Raw genomic sequence first — 22,910 nt, forward strand, 5'->3', positions numbered from 1 at the left:
AGAAATAGAAGCATGGTCTTTATGTTCTGGTTCGTAAATTATTTTCATAAAACTTCTAGTTGCCCTATAACTTTACTCTCCGAACTTCACTGCACTGTAGCTAATTAACTGACAGTATGATAGTAGGCTATTTATTTTCTGCAGGCTACAATAAACACTTTTATTTTTTCAACTTTTGCAATATTACCCACTTGGCTACTGAACGCAAATCAGCAGGAGAGAGAATGCACGTACAGTACGCAGCGTGTAGTGCAATGTGTGCTATTTGGTTACCAACTAACACTGTTAGCCAATTCACTAACTCAAGACTTCAGTGCCATCATATACAACATGTTTTTACATAACAAATACAGAAAGGATGGAGGCAGCAAAAGTAGAGGAGTCATTTCAGATGGGGCAAGAACAAGGTGAATTTGTATGCTTGTCAAAACGTAGTCCTACCCTGCATTAGAGGAGCTGATCATACCAAGCACACTCGCTGTTTAAAGTCATACATCACGGTAAACTAAAACTAAGATAAAGGTAAATGCTACAAATGTGGCAAAATGAATATAGGCTATTATTAGCCATGACATTACTAGGCTATGAATCGTTCGTTCATTTAAAAAAAAAAAAAATGGCGGGGGGGGTGGGGGGATTTGGGGGGGGTTACCAACTTATTAAAAATCATCCCCCCCTCTGGTTTTTACACAAATCGCACCCTGTATATAGTGTATATTATGCCATAACAAATTGACTTCAGGTCAAATCACTACATATAAGTTTAGGCTGTCCTTACATAGCATGGTGCAGTAATGAGTCATGGCACAGTGGCATATGGCATGGTGATATTATTCTTATGAAGCAGGGCTCAAGAGCATAACTCATAACATTTGTGTCCCATGGCCATTTATCCAATTAGTATTGCAGCACCATTAGGGAGACTATGATTTCCTCAAATCTCTCTGACTGAAAACGTTAGAAAATGGTTCAGAGAAATGGTCCTTTGACTCTTTGTCTGAGATGGCACCTGACTGCAGTGGGTTTGTATTAGAATCCGTTTGAATCTGAAAACTGGGGAAATTTTCATTTTGTAAACAGAGAAACAACCCTAAAAATATTTCAGGAAACACAGGATATTTAGGACCCCAAGTAAGTTTGTTTGAGCTGATTATAATCATATATAGTTACAGACCCCATGCTTATAGTATATATATATATATATATATATATATATATATATATATATATATATATATATATATATATATATATATATATATATATATATATTGTATATATTGTATATATTGTATACTTCATAAACCTAGGAAGGGTACAAACGAACATGCTTTTACAATATTGCATGTAACATTGCATTAGCAACGTTAGAAGTGTAGAGAAATTATTCTCTAAACATCTACAACATTGTTTTTACCCAAATGGCAGTTGAGTTATATCTTGGTAGTCAGGTATCTGTTATCTCTCCAAGATGATTGCAGATAATTGAAAAGATTTCATTATGTTATGCTATCCTTCCCCTTGCCTGTGTCAGGAGCTGGGGGCTGGTCGCCGCAGGACTCGGACCGGTACCAGTGGCTCCAAGTGGACCTCCGGGGCAGGAAACAGATCACTGCCATAGCAACGCAGGGCCGATACAGCAGTTCTGATTGGACGAAGCAGTACAGGTTCCTGTATAGTGACACAGGGAGCAACTGGAGGGCCTACCGGCAGGACGGCACCATATGGGTGAGAGGAGCTCGTCACCGGGCCTGCTGTGAGGGACTGATGACAGGCTGGTGTGGGGGTGGAGGAAGGGGGGGGGGGGGGGGGGGGGGGTATTCCTGTCACCTATTGCTGATGAATCTGGCACCAATTCCACTCTGAGCTGACACATTGGCCCTAAACTGGCACACGCCCGACCCTAAACTGGCACATGACCGACCCTAAACTGGCGCAGATCCATCCCTGAGTCTGTTCCAAAACAGCCTATGCCATATGAGACAGTTGCATTTACTACAAAAGATAAGAATGGCCATTCCTATTCCCAGACATGCTATGTTCTGCGTCAAACCAGGAAGAGGGAGTGTATGAACTGAAATGAATTCAAGGGAGTGGGGATAGCAGGTTGTTATATATGATATCTGAACAATCCGTATCCTTTGAATTACTCAATGTAGTAAGATGCCTTTGTGTAACAAAAACACATCATCACCGACTGTCCCTGGCAGAGTAGATAGTCCTGTACTTTAAAGAGCAGTTCTAACGTCCAGTCTACTACATGTAGTTATGCAGCACCAGCCTGCTTAGGAGTGCAGTCTAGAGCCTGCAGGTCAGTCCACAACTGCCACAGGCGCTGCTGCTGAGGTATGCACATCTCTCTCTGACCGAAGCTTCCCCACTTTTATGTGTCTGTCAAAGTGCAGCCATAGATACTCTTTCCCCCATCTACTCTAATGCTAGGCCTATTGATTTTTATCATATTAAATATTAGGCACGTCAGAAAAGGTTAATGGGTTTCTTGCAAAACAACCTTACTCATCTCTCATTTCATGAAAGATTGAATTCTACATGACAGAATGGAGTACTTTTATTTTCTTGCTCTACACACTACTGTTTTGCTAATATGTAAATTAATGATTACTACATTATTGTTATGAAAATGTCACCTGCTCTTTGTAGTTTGGCGTTATTCAGCAGGGTGCATTCAATTACCGCCTCGGTACAGGAATACAGAGATAACGCACAGTTCAATTCACTCGTGTAATTGTCTTCTAATAATAACTGAATTGCAGCCTGGTAGATAAAATGAGTGAAGCTGAGATAGATCGAAATGCAGTCATGTTTCTCCCAGTGTGTTCTCTGGGATCGTCATATGGGAATTCACAAGGTCTATCTGACATGTCCACAAATGTCAAATTTCCCCAAATTATAATATAAAATAATATAATCTGGTACAAAATAATAATATCTAATTATGTAAAAAGATAATAGAAATGATATTATGTTTGAAAAATGTCAGTGACAATTCTGGATTTTAACTTATGTTTTTTGACCTTTTCAATTCTCAGTTGCTGTATCACAGAATTTGTGAATGCTGGAGTAGTGGACAGACAATAACAAGAGTAGGCGCTGTGTGGTCATGTCTGAGATAATCTGTGTCACTGAACTGGTTTCCTGGACTCTGCAGACGTTTTCTGGAAACTGGAACTCCGAGAAGGTGGTGAGGCACAACCTCCAGTATTCCATCGTGGCACGGTATCTCCGCTTCATCCCGTTAGAGTGGAGTGAGGAGGGACGAGTAGGGCTGCGCGTGGAGGTCTACGGCTGTGCTTACTGTAAGTGATGCCAACCAGGAGCTACTGTAGCAGGGGAAGTCATGCCTGAGGGTGGAGGGTTGGAAGGTATCCAATCATTGAACACCATGATATTTTTAAAGGGAAAATCTTGATGCTATTCCTCTACAAACATGAGTGAAAATCCCCACATGCCCAGTACAACTGTCTGTCTTACTAAAAATCAACTTGCAGTTATTTTGAAAGGTACTAAACTCTAGGCAGCCCTGTTTTGTTACACTATGTTGTCACCGCGCTTCTTCTACAGACTCATTTCTGATAGGCCAATTCCCTGTGGCAGTGTACAACCCAAAGTATGTCCTTTATGACATGTTTTGTTATTGTCAAAGTCAACTGTGAAGACAATAACAGTAATGGGTTGATAACTGATTTTGCAGTTTCATCCTTCCACATTCAGCCTATCTACTAACACATTTCCATGCTTGGACAACCCAACCATCACACCAAAAAAAAGCTCATTTTCTCCCTCCACAGGGTCTGACGTGATCAGCTTTGATGGCCAGGGAGTAATGTCCTACCGCTTCCGGGCGAAGAAGATGCGCATCCTGAAGGACCTGATCTCCCTGAAGTTTAAGACGACCAAAGGGGACGGAATTCTCCTGCACGGAGAAGGACAGCAAGGGGACTACATCTCCCTGGAACTCCAAAGGGCCAAGCTGTGGCTCCAGATCAACCTAGGTAACCTGGGGCTCTCTCACACCATCATTACTGGCTTACTGGCTGTTTGTATGCTGTTCGAAAAGCACTGTAGAAGTTCAGGGTGTATATATAAATATACTATTATAAATATATTATACCATTTCATAATTAAAGATATACTATTCGTTTTTATAAGCTTGTTAATGTCCCTGGTAATGTGATGCTTTCCTGATTGTGTTTCTGTTGGTACCTCACATTATATTTGCCTTTACCTTTAAAAAATCTTACATTATCATTTCAGATCATAGATTTGAATAAAGGCATTGCTGAATTATGAATGTCACGCTTGTTTTGCACACCAGCATAAAGATTATTGTGAAATATAGCATGTCAAATTTGTGTTGCATTATGACTTATAAGAATTTATCGTTCAGAGCAATTCACTTCTCGATGACTCCTTGACATTCTTCAGTTTTTTCCATTCGAGGTAGATGAATGGGCCATATATCCTTAAACTCTTTCACCTGTGCTTTTTTAACTCCAGGAAGTAATCAGTATGGCTCTATCCAGGGCCACACAGCTGTGTCCAGTGGTAGTCTCCTTGACGATGACCACTGGCACAGCGTGGTGATACAACGTTATCGTCGGAGTGTCAACTTCACCCTGGACCAGCACATACACAGCTTCCGAACCAATGGAGAGTTCGATCATCTCGACCTAGATTACGAAGTAAGTGACAGAGATTAGTCTGTGGAGGCACATGCCAATAATCAGTTCATGACTTTCAAGTCTGATAACACGTATATGAGTGCAGCATTCAGCCCACCTCATCTTACAACATATTTTCAAAAGACTATCTGTTGCATCGTACTTACTGTATCATGTAAATAATAAAAATATGATGGGGGCTATTTAAAAAGAAATGTTACTGGTCAGCTCAGTTCCAGCTAGCTTTACTACGAAGTGCTTTGTGTTTCACCAACATTACTGGTCTCTTTACCTCACTGTTTCATGATGTAACTGTGTTGTAACACTTTTGTTCATTAAAACTTAATTTTCATTTTCAGATTTGAAATTAACCCACTTCCTGTGTATCACCCATGTACTGTAATCATTCCTCATTGGCAGCCAATTGTCTTGGTTACCTAATAAGCTGCTCTAAGTTGAAGGCCAGAATGCTATTTCCAAAGCATGATCTGACTGTGTCAGACTACACATGCCTTACTGAATGCTTAGAAATAGGGAGCAGGTGTTCATTAGAAGGGGCCGAGTAGAGTTGAGAGACTTTTTAAATGAGTCTTGAGCCTCTAACTCTTCTGCTCTCCTCTACGCTCTCTGTGGAGTCAGTCCATGAGGAGGCCACAGGCACTAATACATAAATATACTTCATGTTTCCTTAAAAATACTACCAGGCGCTTACAAATCACCCTCATTGTATTTCAAGTCCCCTCCTTTTGTCTGTTTTGCTTTTTTTTGTCTTCCTAATCTTCGTTGTCCTTGTCCTTTCTCTGTGTCTCTATTTTACCCATAAACTCTCTCTCTCTTTCTCTCTCTCTCTCTTTTTCTCTATTCTCTCTCTCCCTCTCTGTTCATATATCTTCCTCCTCCTCTAACAGATCAGCTTTGGAGGCATGGCGGTGTCCAGTAAGCCAAACTCTGGAGGCAGAGAGAACTTTGTAGGCTGCATGGAGGGCATTGTTTACAATGGAGACAATATCACTAGCCTGGTCCGCAGGAAGAAACTGGACACATCCAGCTTTGTATGCATCTCTATGATCTCTGTTTCTATATAATTGTGTTAGCCTTTTCCCTTTCTGTACTACAGTGCTGTACCACAATGCACCTGTTTAGATGTATTGACTGATTACACAAAGTCAGGTAGTAAAATTGAACATTGCAGTTGATATCCAGCAGAGTGTGGATGTATTGAATGCATGGAAGGATTTCATAAACACTGTTAGTGAATGCACTCAGTGTCACTGAAGATGTATACAGCGCAGAATGGTCCAGATTTACACTTTTTACATCTGTTCTCCTGTTCTCCAATAGCGCAATCTGACGTTCTCCTGCGCAGAGTCGCACATGTTCCCCGTGTTCTTCAACGCCACCAGTTTCGTGTTGCTGCCGGGGCGGAGCGATGCGGACACGATGTCGGTGAGCCTGATGTTCCGCACGTGGAACCCCAATGGGCTGCTGCTGTTCTCACCGCTGGTCTACGGAGGGGTGGAGATCAGCCTGATGGACGGGAAGGTCACTGTGCACATCTACGTCTCTCAGAAACAGAGCACACGCGTGGACATATCCTCTGGTGAGGGCACACACACACACATACCCACACACACAGACTCATACACACACACACACACACACACATACCCACACACACAGACTCATACACACACACACACACACACACAAACACACATACACACACACACACACACACACACACACACACACACACACACACACACAAACACACATACACACACACACACAAACACACACGCACACACATACCTCCAGACTGCTATGTCTGTCCTGCCTTACAGTAATACTGTAATAATCAGATGCAACCCAGAGACAAACCCTTAAGGCACTGGCCCAGGCTTCCACATATCTCTGCCAAAATCATTGATCAAAATGGAGCTTGTGATGCAAATTTCATATTGTTCCTCAACCCAGCTTCCCAGTTTATCTGCCCACACAAAACACATGTACCAAAGCACACCTACGTAGCAGACAGTGCTGCGGATACTTATCCTGGTGGACAATAGTGTTTTTGCTAATACATCTAAATACCAGGGGACTGGAGGTGGGAGAGGATCCAGTCTAATTTGCAAAGTTTGTAGACAAACAGGATTATTTCAGATGACAGCATTAGCTGTGCAAGCAACGAGTCTCCAAGACTAATACTGCATAAGTAGTGACAGTGTATTCAATTTTCAAATGGTGTACACAGAAGTATGCCACCTATAATGATGAATCTCTGTTATTCTCAGGTGAACCAAATAGGTATTTACTGTAAATACTGTATGAACAAGCTTATCATATATTCAGTATGCTGAACTATGTACCTGTTACCCTCTGAACACCAAAACAATGTTCCTAAACATGATCTTTGTCATTGAAACTCTTCGTCTGGACAGGGTCTGGGCTCAATGATGGTCAATGGCACAGCGTCCACTTCCTGGCCCTGGAGAGCTTTGCCATGCTGACCATCAACGGCGATGAGATGTCCTCAGTGCGGGCGGCCCTTCCTATCATGATCAGGACGGGAGGCTCCTACTACTTTGGCGGTAAGTTCTGGCATGCATGCTGAGATAGTTCAAAGGGATCTTTAGGACATACCAACCGTCAACATTTAGCTTTCCAAAAACGGGAGATTTTTTTTTTTGGAGGGGGGGGGGGGGGGGGTGTCAGTGTTTATACCGGATATGTGTTTGCATATTTAATACGTTTCATACACGTGTTTCAACACTGCATTTCGGTCGTTGCTTTTACCTTACCATTACCTTACGCATGCCAGTTATGTATCCACCAGCTGCCTGCCTGCAGCCTACTTCCAAAACTCCAAAGCTGCTTGCTGTCAGATTTGGTTCCGAGGGCACAAGTTCAGTGTATCAACAACACTCAATAACAGTTTATGTGATGTGTTAATCAATTAAATTCCCAACAATTTCACAACAGCTAGTTCTGGAGTAGGCCATTCAACTAGCCCGCTTGCTTACGACGAGACTCAGGCTGCGTAGTCGGCACCCGCTTCCTTATTTGGGTTTTGGGTTGCCAGGTTTTAGCCTATGACAAAACGGTTGAAATTGAAACTAAGTGATCGTGTATGTGTAGGGTGTATTTCATACACAATCTGGCAACCTGAATGGATCAATGATTTTAAAATTAAGTTTGATGGCCATGCAAATTACGGGAGTTTTCCGGGAGAAATAACAAAACGGGAGGGTGCTGGGAGATGACCTTGAAATACGGGAGAAACCCGGGAAAAACGGGAGTGTTGACAGGTATGCTTTAGGATGGTGATGCTATTTTAAGGATACTCACCATGACAACAGCACTGGCTCCTGTGTACTGTTGTCAGCCTACAGTCACATTTCATATGGGCTACTTGGATATTTGAATGGCAAAGGTAAATACAGTGCTGCACATGACTAACAAACAGATGCAACTCATAAAAAGGCTATTTGTCATGTTACACTGTACTTATTACGTAATAACAATATAATGGGTGCTAAAGAGAAATGTTACAGGTCACATTATTTATCTATTTTTGTTATATTACTTGTATTAACAAATGACAGCCATATTGAAACATAGTTCCAGCTAGCTTTACTGTGAAGTCCTTTTTATTGTACCAACATTGCTGGTCTCTTTACTTCACTGTTTCATGATGTCACTGTGTTGTAACACTTGTGTTCATTAAAAATTAATTTATATTTGTACAGCCATCGCCATTAGCGATTGGAATAAGCTATGACTGCAGTACATCAGCACATTCAGTTGAGCAGTCTTTAATGAAGAGCTCATGTGTAATTCTGTGTAGTACCAGAGTGTCGTGGTGGTCACACACGCACGCACACACACACACACACACACACACACATACAAAGAGAGAGAGAGAGAGTTCATATCTTTTAAATAGTGCCTACTTTGTTGATTCTCCCAAGTTTAATCCCCCAAGGTGTCCTGTCTGTTTGTCTGCAGGCTACTTCCCCCGGACCAACCTGTCCCCCACGCAGAGGTCCTTCCAGGGATGCATGCAGCTGATCCACGTCGACGAGCAGCTGGTGGACCTGCAGGCGGTGGAGAAGGGCTCGCTGGGGACCTTCGAGAATGTCAGCCTCGACATGTGTGCCATCATAGACCGGTATGCCACTGAGACTCATGTGTCTCACCAGCACAGCACTGGTGCACTCTGGGTAACCCCTATGGCAGATGTCATGTGCCACATCTAACCTGGGGCTTGACACCTGCAGAGAACCACTTGGTTGGTGTGTGTTTGTGTGTGTGTGGAGGGGGGTTTAGTAGCCAATAGTGTTATGCATGCAGAGAAATGCAAACTAACATGGACGCACATACATACAATACACTTTTCAGACATACACATCCTGCACATGTACACAATAAACTCTCTGTCATACACACACACACACACACACACACACACACACACACACACACACAAATAATGAGAAATACAGTGACAATAACATGACAGATCCTACCCAAGCAGAAATGGCAAACCTCCCGGCTGTCTCTTGCCATTTTGCTCCTTCTTTATTGTTTTTCTCTCCCCACCCCCACCCCGGCTCCCCACCCCCCTAACACACACACACACACACACACACACACACACACACACACACACACACACGCACACACACACATGTACACACTGCATTTTCTATCAGCCCACTGCGAGGGGCACTGTTGTGTCTCTGGGGATATGGAAATGCATTTCAGTGTTGGAGCTTTAGCAGATTCAGCAGAGATTGTGGCAAGTTTACATTTCCATTGCGATGGAGTCGTTAATCCCACCTCTCAGTGTGAGACAAAGCCCTGAAACACACTCAACCGCAACATAACACAAGCACAGCAAAGACATGTTTCCTTCCTCTGTGTGGAATAAGAAAAAAACGCTAGTATGTTTATCAAAGGCGTTTGTGTCGAGGAGGTGTTGTTATATAGATGTTTCACTATCCATGATGTGAAGAGTTGTGTCTTCACAAGAGAGGTATGAGGAGCCTGTGAACTCTAAAAGCGAAGAAGGGCTTGATAACCCCCCTCTTCCCCCAGTCGTAATCTCACGCTGTGGGAGCAGCACTTCAGAGACAGGGGCTCACGTACCCCTGTTTGATCCAGGAGGCGGCTTCGCCTGTCAGGATCCCACAGGCCCCTGATGTGTCTCTGACAACAATAAAAAAGAATTAAGAAACTCAAACTCCATCATGCACCACCACTGTGTTCCTGCTGTGTCAAAGGTCACGTATGACCACATGTAGGGAATTGTGATTGCATACCTGTTTCCACTCTGTGAACACAGTGATCTGTGTGAAGTAATAATGAATGGATCATCTGTCGTGCTGTATGTGACTCTGAAGCCTGTCGTCCCATGCTGACGAGAGAAAACACTCACTGTGTTCAACCACACACTGCTCCTCAAGGCCCTTGGTTAAATGCTTTCAGCAGCTCCATCACAGTATACAGACACACACAATTATTTACACACATACTCACACACACACACACACACACACACACACACACACACACACACACACACACACACACACAAACATGCAGACACACATGGGCTTACACACACACTGTGTAAATAATTCATACTATGTTGAGTCTTGACTTAGACTCTCTCTCTCTCTCTCTCTCTCTCTCTCTCTCTCACACTCTCTCTCTCTCTCTCTCCCTCCACAGGTGTGTGCCCAATCACTGTGAGCATGGTGGCCGCTGCTCTCAGACGTGGAACTCCTTCAGCTGTGCCTGTGAGGGGACGGGCTACACCGGGGCCACCTGCCACACCTGTGAGTCTCCGGTCTTATCCAATGCATGAGTACCTACAGCTAATTAACATTAGAATACAAGAGGATGGTATACTTTATTTACATTGTAGTCCATTTACCATTTATATCTGTAGTCTACCTATTTCTCAGACAAGAGAAAATGAAGAGATTCAGCTGGATGAGGTTTTACAGTCACCACTGTAAAAGCAACCAGCAGCCGCTCCTAAACTCACTTCTTTAGGAAGTTTTCCTTTATCGGAGCACTAGCAGATTACAGAAATAAGTTTACATCGCTACAGCACACATTCATCCTCCAGCTCCCTCCACTGTCTGAGATGAAATGCCCTTCCTCTGAGGACATCCTCTCTGACTAAGCAGCCAGGAGGAGTCGACTGCAGGAGGGAATTGATCATGAAAACTATAACATGCAAAACATGACTAAACAGATCTGTAATGCACTAATGTTAGTGTGCATAGTTTTTACATGATCAGGAAGTTATAAAAATAACTGAAGTGGAGAAGAAGAAGGCACCTAACCCCTCACTGCTCCCCGAGCACCGCTGTTGTTGCAGGCAGCTCACTGCGCCGGGATTAGTGTGTGCTTCACTTCACTGTGTGCTGAGTGTGTTTCACTAATTCACGGATTGGGATAAATGCAGAGACCAAATTTCCCTCACGGGATCAAAAGAGTATATATACTTATACTTATATACTTAAAAAAGTAGTATTATTTAAGTGATTAATGCCCAGATACTAGCTACAGTGTAAACAACAATGGGCCACAAAACAGATAAGCCTAAACCTATTTAAAAAATATTTGGTCCTCATAAAAATGTATTGTATAATTTCAAAACAGTAAGTTATTGTTTTATTAAATACAATTACAGAAAACACCCAAACAACAGAATAGCTTTGTTATGTCACATGTAGACCTAAGCTATGCTACAATATGCATTTCTTGGGAAATAGTAAGGCCTGTAAGTTGGCTGATCACTTTGGCCTTGCCTTGCCTATACTGTAAATCATTAGTATTTCCTCCTGATGTTTCCTTCCGTAGCTGTGTACGAGCAGTCTTGTGAGGAATACAAGCACCTGGGGAGGACGTCCGACACGTACTGGATCGACCCAGATGGCAGCGGGCCTCTGGAGCCGTTTAAAGTCAACTGTATCATGACGGGTGAGTGACACTCTTAACAGCATTACAGCACAGTGGCAGGCAGCTCATGATTAATACTGCTTCAAACAAGGTACAAAATGGTATTTTAAGAGAGCTGTCCTGAAGCTAGTTGGTTTGTTGAATATATATACATTACAGAAGGGTAATATTTCTTGGCCATTTTTCAATATTTTAAGCAACCATCCACATAGCACCTTTAAGCGTGTATTCTTTTTTTGATTGTGGATAAGATCAAGACTGTATCAGGATGTTTAAGCATTCTCATTCAGTGGTATTGTACCTGAGCTGATCTATTTAGAGAATGGTCCATTGCTGTGTTTTGCTATAAACTAGCATTCTCATTCAGACCGTAACCCCGAGGTGTTTGTGTGTGTGTTTCTTAGAGGATAAAGTGTGGACAACGGTGGCCAATGACCTGCCTGCCCAGAGTCCTGTGAGTGCAGAGTTGGAGGCAGCCACTGTGCTGGATCTCAACTACAGCATGTCAACTGAACAGGTGGGCTCTTGCTAAGTCATGATGGACTAGTTTTGCAATCCAAAGCATGAGAATTAGCATAGAAATTAAATAAATCTGTCTTGAACACTCCTCAGCAAAGACCTTGAAAGTTTGTTGGCTACCATATTTGCAAAACAAACTCTCAACGTCAGTCTCAATCGGAAAAAAGTTATATTGCTCTTGAATATTTGCATTTATTATCAAATCCTCAGGACTTGAACTCCTTTGAGCAGCCTTTCCACAATGAACGGGATATCAGAACAAAACAGGATGCCTCCCTAAAGGCAAAATGTTCATAGCTCTAGGGCTGACATTTAGAGTCAGACATTCATTATAAAATTGATAGGACTTTTAATTAAGTTTAATTAAGACAAGCAAATGCAACATTTTTTTTCAACACATCAAATTCCTGAATTTCCATAAAAGTTTTGAGTTTGACATTCCATAATAGACATGAGTTTGACTGGGTATGCAAAATAACACGGCTGCAATACACAGACACTGTAATCTTGAAGATTGCCAGCAAGGCTAGAAAAAGTTCCTGGAATATAATCGTGTTAAACTGCTTTGTTTCCTCCATGCAGATTAATGCTATCACCAGCAGTGCAGAACACTGTGAGCAATACTTGGCCTATGCCTGCCGCATGTCACGTCTACTCAACACACCAGGTACATTACTCTCTCTCTCTCTCTCTCTCTCTCTCTCTGTGTAAGTATTTGTGTATGTGTGTGTTTGTGTGTGTGTGTGTGTGTGTGTGTGTATGCTTGTGCATGTGTGTGTTTAAAGTAAAAAGTAAAGTAACACGGACCTAGATTTCTACTTTGCCAGCCAATATATATATATGTACTTAGGGCGTACACTCCTCAGAGACTGTTAAAGCTGCTGACAGCTGGCATTATCAGGGCAGTCCATCCTCACACAATGTCCTTGTGTGTGTAGAAAGAGGTAGCCAGAGGCAAGCAGGTATACCATCATGTTTATCAGCACAGCCTCCACTCCAGCCTCTGCCTCTGTTTGTTTACTCTTAGAGAGAGAGAGAGAGAGAGAGAGAGAGAGAGAGAGAGAGGAAGGAAGGAAAGAAAGAAGGAAGGAAAGGAGAAAGAAAGAGTGCTGTCTAGCCTCCAGGCCCACAGACCATCTTAACAGTCAAACCCACAACAGGTCCAGCCGTAACACCGCCAGTGTTTTTCAATTAGGCTGATGACTTGACAGCCAGTGCAAGCAAGCCCATTAAAACAGATGCTGTCTGTCAGTCAGAGGCAAGGAGTTTGACTTTAGACTGTCCCAGTGGCCGCCAAGGCATCCATTACACTAATCTGGTCTAGACTGCTACTGACTCTACAAAGGTAGCGAGGAAGCTGACAGTTGGGTGCTGTGCTTAGTCACTGATTCACCATGTTTTTTCTTTGGATTAGCGCATCTAAAGTTTGGATTTAAAAAGTCAGGGGCTCTTTAAAATCCTTGAAAGTCTGTGAATTTCAGAAAAATACATCAAGGCCTCTGAGAGTTTTTGAATATAGACAAATAGACTAGGGCCATTGAAAGTGCTTGAAATCTATTTTGTGTTAGAACCAGCAAGAGACCACTTATATAACTGTGATACAGCACTATTGAAAAATGTTGAGAAGTGTTTGCATATTCAAGCCTTTACCTTGAATTTGAAGGTGCTCTAAGCAATGCCACACATTTTTTAAGCTAAAACATTTTGTCACTTACTGCAAACATCACCTAACCAACCACTGCTGTCTGTGTCCTGAATACACTGTGAAAAAAAAACACAATCTCTGTGGACATCCCAGGCTCCAAAAACGGCAAAAAAAACAACCTGGGCAAACCTAGCCCATAAAAACATAACAAACTGTTCCAGCAAATCACAGACGAGATGTGTGTTTAGGAGAGTTTCAATTGTGCGGGAGCAGCACGGGAGGGAGGGGGAGGAAGTAGCGAGCTAGCTCTCTGTTTTGTTTGAAAGTTAACAGAAGTGACGTCACCCAGCATCGCTTAGAGCACCTTTAATTCATGAACTAATGAATTCTTGAATTTAATGTCTTAGTTGTCTGTGAAGTAGTTCTCATTCTAAAGATTGTCTGTATTCTAACAGTAAAGCTTTTATACACTACTGATCCAAAATATACTGTATATCTGAATTGTATAAATATAAATATGATTTAAATGTAACATAAATGTATTGTAAATGTATAGCTGTATTGTAAATGAATATGTGTGCTAATGTGTGATGCTTTATGTGTTTGACTAGCAGAGGGGCCTCCATTCACCTGGTGGCTGGGCAGAGGCAATGAAAAGCACACCTACTGGGGGGGCTCAGGGCCGGGTGTCCAGAAATGTGCCTGTGGGATCGAACGCAACTGCACTGAGCCCAGCCACTACTGCAACTGTGATGCAGACCAGAGGCAGTGGTACACTCTCAACCTTCCTGTTAATAGATGGCACTGTAGTATCATCATAATAGTAGTAATATACTTAATAGTATCGTAATAATAGTAGTAATATACTTAATAGTAATGTAATAATAGTAGTAATATACTTAATAGTAATGTAATAATAGTAGTAATATACTTAATAGTAATGTAATAAAAGTATCATAATAATAGTAGTAATATACTTAATAGTATCATAATAATAGTAGTAATATACTTAATAGTAATGTAATAATAGTAGTAATAGACTATAGTAATAGTAACAATAATAATAGCAATAGACTAAATACTGTACAGTTACAGTAAAATGGCTACTCTTGAAACTAGACTGCTTACATGTACTGTAGGTCTAGTTAGTTGTTCCGTGAAAGGAAATTACAAACTACTGCTTGAACAACATCTCAAGAACAGTTGACAAGAATGGAAGAAGGGAGGCAGGACTATTATTCTTCACATCAGCTGAAATTAGCTTTCTTGAGCAAAGGTGTAACCCTTGCTTATTTGAAAGAAAACAAAAAATACCGGTGCATGTCTGGAACGCCTACATAACACCATGTAGCTTTGTTGTTTAGGCAAGGAACATGACCCTTTAATCAGTTCTCAAATTGGGTACCCCAGTGCTATCAGTATGTTGTATTGATGAAAATGTTTACTGTGTTAAGATCACTTGAAAAATAACTGATAGTGGGGTCAGAAATCTTCATGCAAGCTCATATAGTGTAATATAGCATATGTCCTGTGGGAAATCATTGTAAAGGACCCTGTACAGCCCATCAACCAGTCAATCAGGACAAGGGCATGCTTGCAAATAGACTCAAGGAAAATAATGTTTTAGTTGTAGTTCTAGTCTACTAACTTTCACCAAATTAATTTATTTTACGCTAAACCCCATCCCGACATCCTGATTTGTAATAAACACAGATGAGATGTAACAAAAACAATAGGATATCTACTCGAAAGTATGAATTTTGTGTGTTCATCAGGAGAGAAGATTCTGGAATTCTCATGTATAAGGATCACTTGCCCGTCAGTCAGGTGGTGGTCGGGGATGTGCGCCGGTCCGGCTCTGAGGCCCGGCTCACTGTGGGGCCTTTACGTTGTCAGGGAGATCGTAAGTAAACTAATCATATTATATCAATAAATTATAATAATAGATCTTGAACCTTGTATCTTTTACCAGTATACTCAGTACTACTGTTTTTAGTAGCAGTGAATACTTTAGAAGTAGTGTATACTGCAACTACAGTAGACGATATGAAGTGGTAATATTCATAGCATGGAATGTATGAAACACATTCTAGAGATTCACACAGAGTTTTAAAGTCTGTATTTAAACAGATTCTATGAGTGTCAGAAGCTATTTCACTGCACACAATTGATTCCAAAACATACTTTCCATTTCACCTGATGACACAAAACAACTTAACTATCATGAAAAGAAATCAACTGACAAACAAATGTGGTACAAAAACCAGTGAGTTAATGAGTGAGTTTTAATCACCCTGTCAGGTAACTACTGGAACGCTGCCTCCTTCAACACACCGGCGTCCTACCTGCACTTCCCCACCTTCTCAGGGGAGACCAGTGCAGACATCTCCTTCTATTTTAAGACCTCGTCCACTTACGGCGTCTTTCTGGAGAACCTGGGCAACACTGACTTCATCCGCCTGGAGCTCAAATGTAAATGCTTTTAATGCTTTTAAATAATCTCGCCTGCTTATTTGACAAGCAGTCACATGAATGCTAGATATGAATTGTTATTACTGAGCAGGGGTTTTAACTGACTGTTGAAAAATAATGAGGTCCTTCTTTTACTGGGGATTCAATGGAAGTAAATATGCCATTGCTCACAAGAGGTTTGCAAATCAATCATACTGAGATCAATTCAATCTTGAATTTCAAAATTAGCAGGGGATTGGACTACCACATTACAGTTGGAATGCATTATGGGCCAGATAAGTACCAGATCTGGCCCAGCCAGCCAGCCATTTTACATCTGCACCATGTCCATACATTACCATGTATTAGCATATGCTATATCTAGAGAGGAATGGACTTTATGCAGGGAAGGCTCTCTTTAGGCAGCTCATTTGTTTCAGGGGGAGCCAGGTGTGTTCGGAGCCAGGTACAGTAGCCGTCACTATTGTTAATGTAATTAGGTCTACACGGACCCGGTTGAGTGTTGCACCTAGTGAATCAGCATGTTACAATGTAGAAGGATTTATGTGTGTTAAAATTGTTATTATTGGGCACACAAGATATTCAGTGTCGGAGTAAACATATGCAGAATATAACAGAAGATACTGTTACAAGAATGCTAACACTTCACCAGAAATAAATGAGCTGATTTAAGAGCTTTATGTGCATAAGGTCTATTAATATATCCATCTGGAGAATGACATGGTACTGTGTGGCTTAGAAAAGCCATTGTAGCATTAAAAGGGGTCATCCCTTTGTTCCCCGGGTGCTACTGTATGTTCCCCACTCGGGGTTAGGGCTAGGGTTCAGTTTAGGGTTAGGGTCCTATGTTCCCCGGTCCCATCAAAGCGGGGAACATAGGACCCGGGGAACATTGGTATGCTCCCCATTAAAACATGAGACATTTCTATACCTATCCAATTGCCTTTTGAAGGTACTGAGGAAAAGCACACTAGTGTGCAGATGTTAGGAGTGGATCTTAGCTTTCCAACTGACTTGAATGGTCTTTCACTGAGATTTGTGAACTGGGTGACTCAGTGACACCAAGTCAAAAGATGGTAAGACTGCAAGACAAGTAAGGGGCCGTTTATACGAGAATGATTGCGAAGGAAGACGACAAAATATTTTATCATAAGTGCCTTTCGTTTACACGGCGACCCCGCCATCAGGGCTTGAAGACGCAAAAATCTGAAGACTCCTTCCAGAGTGTAGAGTTTTGAAGACGACCCGGGTTGCGTCTCCGTCTAAACGGCTAAACCAAAGATCCTTGATTACCTCTCTGGCTAAACTGTCAAATTAGAATATCTGCGCGTGACGTACTGGGGTTCTATCACACCACCACCCAGCGGTCTGGAATGCATATCCAATCGAATATCACATACTCTTGCGTCTTCATATAAACAAAGATTTCCCCCTGAGAATGCTCGTCTAAACGCGAATAAAAAAATGAAGACGAGACGCCACTTCTGCGTCTTCTCTTTTCATCGTCACCATATAAACGTAGCCTAAGACTAGGGTAGGTGAGGTCATAACTGTGCAGCAGATACACGTTCCCGCCTGTGCATCTCCCTCTCATCCCCTCTCTCGCCTTCAGCACCCACGACTGTCTCGTTCTCCTTCGACGTGGGCAACGGGCCGGTGGAGCTGACCGTGAACTCGGCCGGGCCACTCAACGACGACCAGTGGCACAGGGTGGAGGCCGAGCGCAACGTCAAGGAGGCGGTGCTACAGCTGGACGGACGGCACAGGGAGGTGCGCCTGGCTCCACCCCAGGGACACACCCGCCTCCAGCTCTTCAGCCAGCTCTTCGTGGGTACGTGAGATGGATGGTCTTACTGTGCTTATACTGTATACCGTATGTGCTCTTACTGTCAACCAATGTGGTTATCCCAAAAACCTGGACTCATGACTCCTCTTTCTAATAGATATTATCCACTACAGACCTTATTCACCAAGCAATACTCTACTTATTTTGATCAGTATTCTGAGTTAGTCCACTGACATTTTTGGACCCTCTTGTTTAACATTACTGCTACTGCTGCTGTAACATCGCAGGTGCATCAGGGGGTCAAAGAGGTTTCCTAGGATGCATTCGATCCCTGAAGATGAATGGTGTGACCCTTGACCTTGAGGGGAGGGCTGAGGTCACACCGGGGGTGAAGCCTGGCTGTTCGGGACACTGCAGCAGTTACGGCATGCACTGCCAGAATGGGGGAAAGTGCCTGGAGAAGTACAACGGCTACTCCTGTGACTGCTCCCTCACCGCATTTGATGGCCCTTTCTGCACTGAAGGTAGCATAGTCAACTTGGCTTAATGTGTTGTTTCAGTGCCATAGACAATGGAATGGTGATCTTCTAACCATGCTGCTGTAACAGACTTGATGTTGAGTAGTCAAATTATGATGCAGATAGACGTGTCAAGCCATATATCCTATTAGCTCACTCTCATTAGAGCTCTTAATAACTGATGTCAGTTCCTAAAAATAATAGTACCATTAAAAAGGCCATATGAGCTATATTTGTTTGTGTGACATTTTAAGGACAGCCTGTGATTGCGTCCTTAGCTTAGCTACCTTAGCTGCCTAAACTCTGACCAAGTCTGTTCTCGACATCCTTTCCCTCTGCTAGATGTTGGTGGCTACTTCGAAACAGGTACTGTGGTCCGTTACGACCTGATGTCCGACTCTGGGGCTTCTTCTCTGAGGGAAGGCAGGGGATCCCTGTCTCCGCTGACCGCCGAGGCCAACCTGACCCAGGAGGAGCTCACCTTCAGCTTCAGCACCTCCAACTCCCCCAGCGTGCTCATCTACGTCAGCTCCAGGACACAGGACTATCTGGCCGTGGTGCTGCGCCACAACGGTGAGACCCTGGTTTACGGTTTACGGTTTACCCTGATCACAGATCACTGATTTGTTTGTTATTCTGAATTCCATTCTGACTGCTATTCTTTCAGATAATTGTGGTAAAGGTGTTCATGTGGTGTTTAACGGAGACATGTTTTGATCTAGGTACCCTTCAGATCCGTTATAACCTTGGGGGACTTAGGGAGCCTTTCACCATCAGTCTGGACCAGCGGAACATGGCCAACGGGCAGCCCCACAGCGTCAACATCTCCAGACAGGACAGGGTCATCCACCTACAGGTAGGGACTACTAGCTCACAATTAGATATACAGTATATTTATATTGCCATTGTGTTCTCATGAGTCTTTTAAATTGTTTTATATTCTTTGTTTTTCACAGTTGCACTGATTAAATAGTTTAGTTGCGAGCAATACAGTTGTTGCTGCATAGGCTCTGCTTATCATCCTTAGTTAGTTACATCAGAAAAATACAGGAAGGGATGAAAAAGCTGTTTCATGCCACTGGTGATTTATGATTTTAAAAAAATGGGGCAGTGTGTGTAATGTGAAGATAAAGTGGTCCCTCTTTAGGACACCACTAGATGGTGGTAAACAACTAGAAACACTAGGTGGTTCTATCATGTATGGCAGAAGGAAGTACGGTACCTATAGCTAGGTGCACTGTAACCATCAAAGGATGAAATGGTGACTTAGTATATGTTTCACCTCTCTTACAGCTGGATCACTATCCATCAGTGAGTTACATCTTACCAGAAGCCTCAGACACAGAGTTCAATCTTGTCAAGACAATATTCCTTGGAAAGGTTTTCGGTAAGCTGCATGTTATTGTACAATATTTTTTACAGTGTCACTGTGTAAAGCTTTTGAGGATGATTCCCCACCTGTATACAGATATTCCTATATTTGACTAGGTGCCAAATCAGTGATACTGTTGCTTAGTTGGCCAAACTTGATTTAAAATTGTGAATAGTCTCAAAAAAGTCAGTCAGTGAATGAAATCACAGTGCACAGTGCCTCTAAAAAGTCGTGAAAAACCATACAAGAGTCTTTATAATGGTTGCTTCAGCTGTTTCTGCTGTAATAAATCCCTGGTCCGTTACAGTCCAGCTGTCCAGATCTCCCCAGTGTTGTATTCCCTTGAAGATTATTATCCACTAGCTGACTAAAAACCCTGACATCATCTTATGAAGTGGCCAGGCTCCTGATCCAGCTCCAGTGTCCAGGTTTTCCTCCAACTGCAGCAGAGCTGCCAGGAGCGGCATGCCGATACGCCCACAGCAGCATAAAGAGCTGAAACATAACTGAGCATCCCGCACACACAGATACACAGACAGGCTGGCAGGCACAGCTAGAGACAGGGACAGGCTGAACGTGGGTACACAAATAAGGCTGGCATCTCAAAGGGTGCTGGAAGTGAGGGGAGCAGCAGGCAGGGAGAGCCACATAGACATTTCTGCAGACACACACACACACACGCACACACACACACACACACACACACACACAACAGACAGGCAGTGAGACAGGCAAGATCGGTGCAAGGCACAAAGTGCCACAGACCGTGCAGAAGAGCTACTCTGCTACGTACGAGAGAGAGAACCTTCAGTTTTCTTCAGCTTCTCCAACCTGCAGGTATCGCTGTGCAGTTCCACTGTCTGTTACAAGGCTAGGACTAGCATTCAATTAGCATGTATTACTGATGTGTTTCAGATAAATGAGACTTTCATTGACGTACAGTATGTTATGCATGCACTGCTGCATTAGTCCTATTTGTATCCTGCATCCTATCTGTATGCAATTTGTACTTTGTTTCTTGTGTAGGTGTTGTATGTCTTGAAGTCTGTGTTGGCACCAGATCAAGGCTATTAGAGTGTGTCATGGGTGTTACCGCGATAATGAGGTGGCACTAGTGAGGTGAGGACAAGGAAGAGCAGGACAAGGAGAATGCAGCCAGAGGGAAATTGTATTTTTCAGAACAAAGCATTTGTGCAACAATGCATTAACTTGTTGCCAGTGAATGCCTACAGTGTGTAGTAGGCTATGCAGACTTTGAAGGCTAGGCTTTGTATTCATGCACATGAACATAGGCATCTACTATTACTGTAAACTGATGAAGTGCTTTTGTCAGATTTAATGACAGATGTTGTGATTGTTTTGTCTCTTCACTGCTGCATGGAAAACATTTAATCTAGCTCCAGCTGTGGATATTTGCTCACTTAGTGTGCATTTGTTTTGCTCTCAGAGAAACTCAAAGGTTTAACTATTAATCCCAGTTTTATGTGCCAAATGGTCCATGACAGACGCGTATGTGATAGCTCCTCAATCTGAGATTCTGCAACTTTTAAAAACTTGTATGTGATTATTTTAGATAACTGTCATTCTGAACATTTTTCTCCTTTAGGATATGGAAAATTACATAGTAACCTTTTTCCACTCCACTACCACCATCACTTTTTATGCACGCATTTGTGAATGCTCTTTCAATATTTCCATAGTTCCCATGGAGCATCCATCCCAAAACTCTGTAGTCCAACAACAAGATCTCTCCCCCTGGAGAAAAGACAGAAGCTGCAGGATTGGTTGTTGATTAGTCCATATTTGTTCCCAAAACCCTCCTTCCTATGTGTTTCACAGAGACGGGTCAGATCGACCCTGTGATCATCGAGAAGTACAACACCCCGGGCTTCATGGGCTGTCTCTCCCGAGTGCAGTTCAACCGCATCGCCCCTCTGAAGGCAGCACTGCGATCAGGCATCTCCTCGACCGCCTCAGTGCAGGGGGTCCTCGTGGAGTCTAACTGTGGGGCGTCTCCTCTCACTATTTCACCCATGTCTGCTGCCTTCGACCCCTGGCACCCAGAATCAGGTCAGTAATTCACTGAGCTGGGTGGTGATGATGATAATGATGATGATTATTATGAAGATAATTATGGTGATGATGGTGTTGATCATAATGGTAGCAATGTAATGAGATGCGATGTAATGAATGTTTCACAGATTCCTTGTCAAGTAGTGGTCAATGGTCAGTGGTCAATGCTTGTGCATCAATGCAGTGAAACTCTGCAGCTGTCTTCTTTTGTTCAAACTGAGAGTTCTGCCTATTTTTATTGTCAACATCAGAGGACTGATCTATAGCTCATTCACAGGCTCCCTGAACTGAGGTCACAGATGCTACCGCCACTCTCTCTCTCTCTCTCTCTCTCTCTCTCTCTCTCTCTGTGAAGTGGAGGTCAATTTCACCTAATTTGGGAAATGTCACCATTATCCACTTCAAGTCAGCTGAAGATGTGCATTCAAATTTGACAAATGCATTATTAAATTGAAGTTTCAAATTTGAATGTATTTCTGTAAACATTCCAAAAAGTGTGTGTGTTCACAGACAAGATGCTTGCAGCAAACTCAAAATAAGCCAAAAAACTGAGAAGACACAAAGGCGCTTAGAGTGCTCAGGAGACTTCAGATAATTCCTTGCTCAGGTGGTCTTCTGCGACGGGTGAAGTGAGAATCCAAAGAAAAAATAATTTGCAGAGGCACTCTGAGGTTGAAAAGGTATAAAAAGCCTTTAATTTATCATGGCAAGAACTGGTTAAAAGCACATGGGCCTACGCGTTACGGCCATATTGGCCTTCGTCAGGGCAGGGGCTTCGTCAGGGCTTCGTAGACTTTTTCAACGTCAGAGTGCCTCTGCAAATTCTTTTTTCTTAAGCCAAAAAACTGTTTGAAACCCATTCACA

The 22,910-nt window shown here is 42.7% G+C and overlaps 1 protein-coding gene across 2 annotated transcripts in view; it reads left to right on the forward strand.

Moving 5' to 3' along the window:
* cntnap2b (contactin associated protein 2b) overlaps positions 1 to 22,910 on the forward strand; it is a 42,826-nt gene that overhangs the window by 18,174 nt on the left and 1,742 nt on the right. Inside the window, exons 3-23 of one of the 2 annotated variants that reach the window (XM_042092728.1) lie at positions 1,535 to 1,728; positions 3,170 to 3,317; positions 3,810 to 4,013; positions 4,519 to 4,703; positions 5,591 to 5,734; positions 6,024 to 6,282; positions 7,124 to 7,273; positions 8,691 to 8,853; positions 10,419 to 10,525; positions 11,562 to 11,681; positions 12,065 to 12,177; positions 12,762 to 12,846; positions 14,436 to 14,595; positions 15,600 to 15,727; positions 16,126 to 16,296; positions 17,909 to 18,127; positions 18,370 to 18,606; positions 18,943 to 19,173; positions 19,323 to 19,456; positions 19,894 to 19,987; positions 21,812 to 22,042. In XM_042092728.1, coding sequence (XP_041948662.1) covers positions 1,535 to 1,728; positions 3,170 to 3,317; positions 3,810 to 4,013; positions 4,519 to 4,703; positions 5,591 to 5,734; positions 6,024 to 6,282; positions 7,124 to 7,273; positions 8,691 to 8,853; positions 10,419 to 10,525; positions 11,562 to 11,681; positions 12,065 to 12,177; positions 12,762 to 12,846; positions 14,436 to 14,595; positions 15,600 to 15,727; positions 16,126 to 16,296; positions 17,909 to 18,127; positions 18,370 to 18,606; positions 18,943 to 19,173; positions 19,323 to 19,456; positions 19,894 to 19,987; positions 21,812 to 22,042 — 3,477 coding nt within the window. The remainder of the gene's footprint in view (positions 1 to 1,534; positions 1,729 to 3,169; positions 3,318 to 3,809; positions 4,014 to 4,518; positions 4,704 to 5,590; positions 5,735 to 6,023; positions 6,283 to 7,123; positions 7,274 to 8,690; positions 8,854 to 10,418; positions 10,526 to 11,561; positions 11,682 to 12,064; positions 12,178 to 12,761; positions 12,847 to 14,435; positions 14,596 to 15,599; positions 15,728 to 16,125; positions 16,297 to 17,908; positions 18,128 to 18,369; positions 18,607 to 18,942; positions 19,174 to 19,322; positions 19,457 to 19,893; positions 19,988 to 21,811; positions 22,043 to 22,910) is intronic. The other variant, XM_042092735.1, reaches the window with a different exon arrangement.

Source organism: Alosa sapidissima, chromosome 1, assembly GCF_018492685.1.
Source record: "Alosa sapidissima isolate fAloSap1 chromosome 1, fAloSap1.pri, whole genome shotgun sequence".
Lineage (NCBI taxonomy): Eukaryota > Metazoa > Chordata > Actinopteri > Clupeiformes > Clupeidae > Alosa > Alosa sapidissima.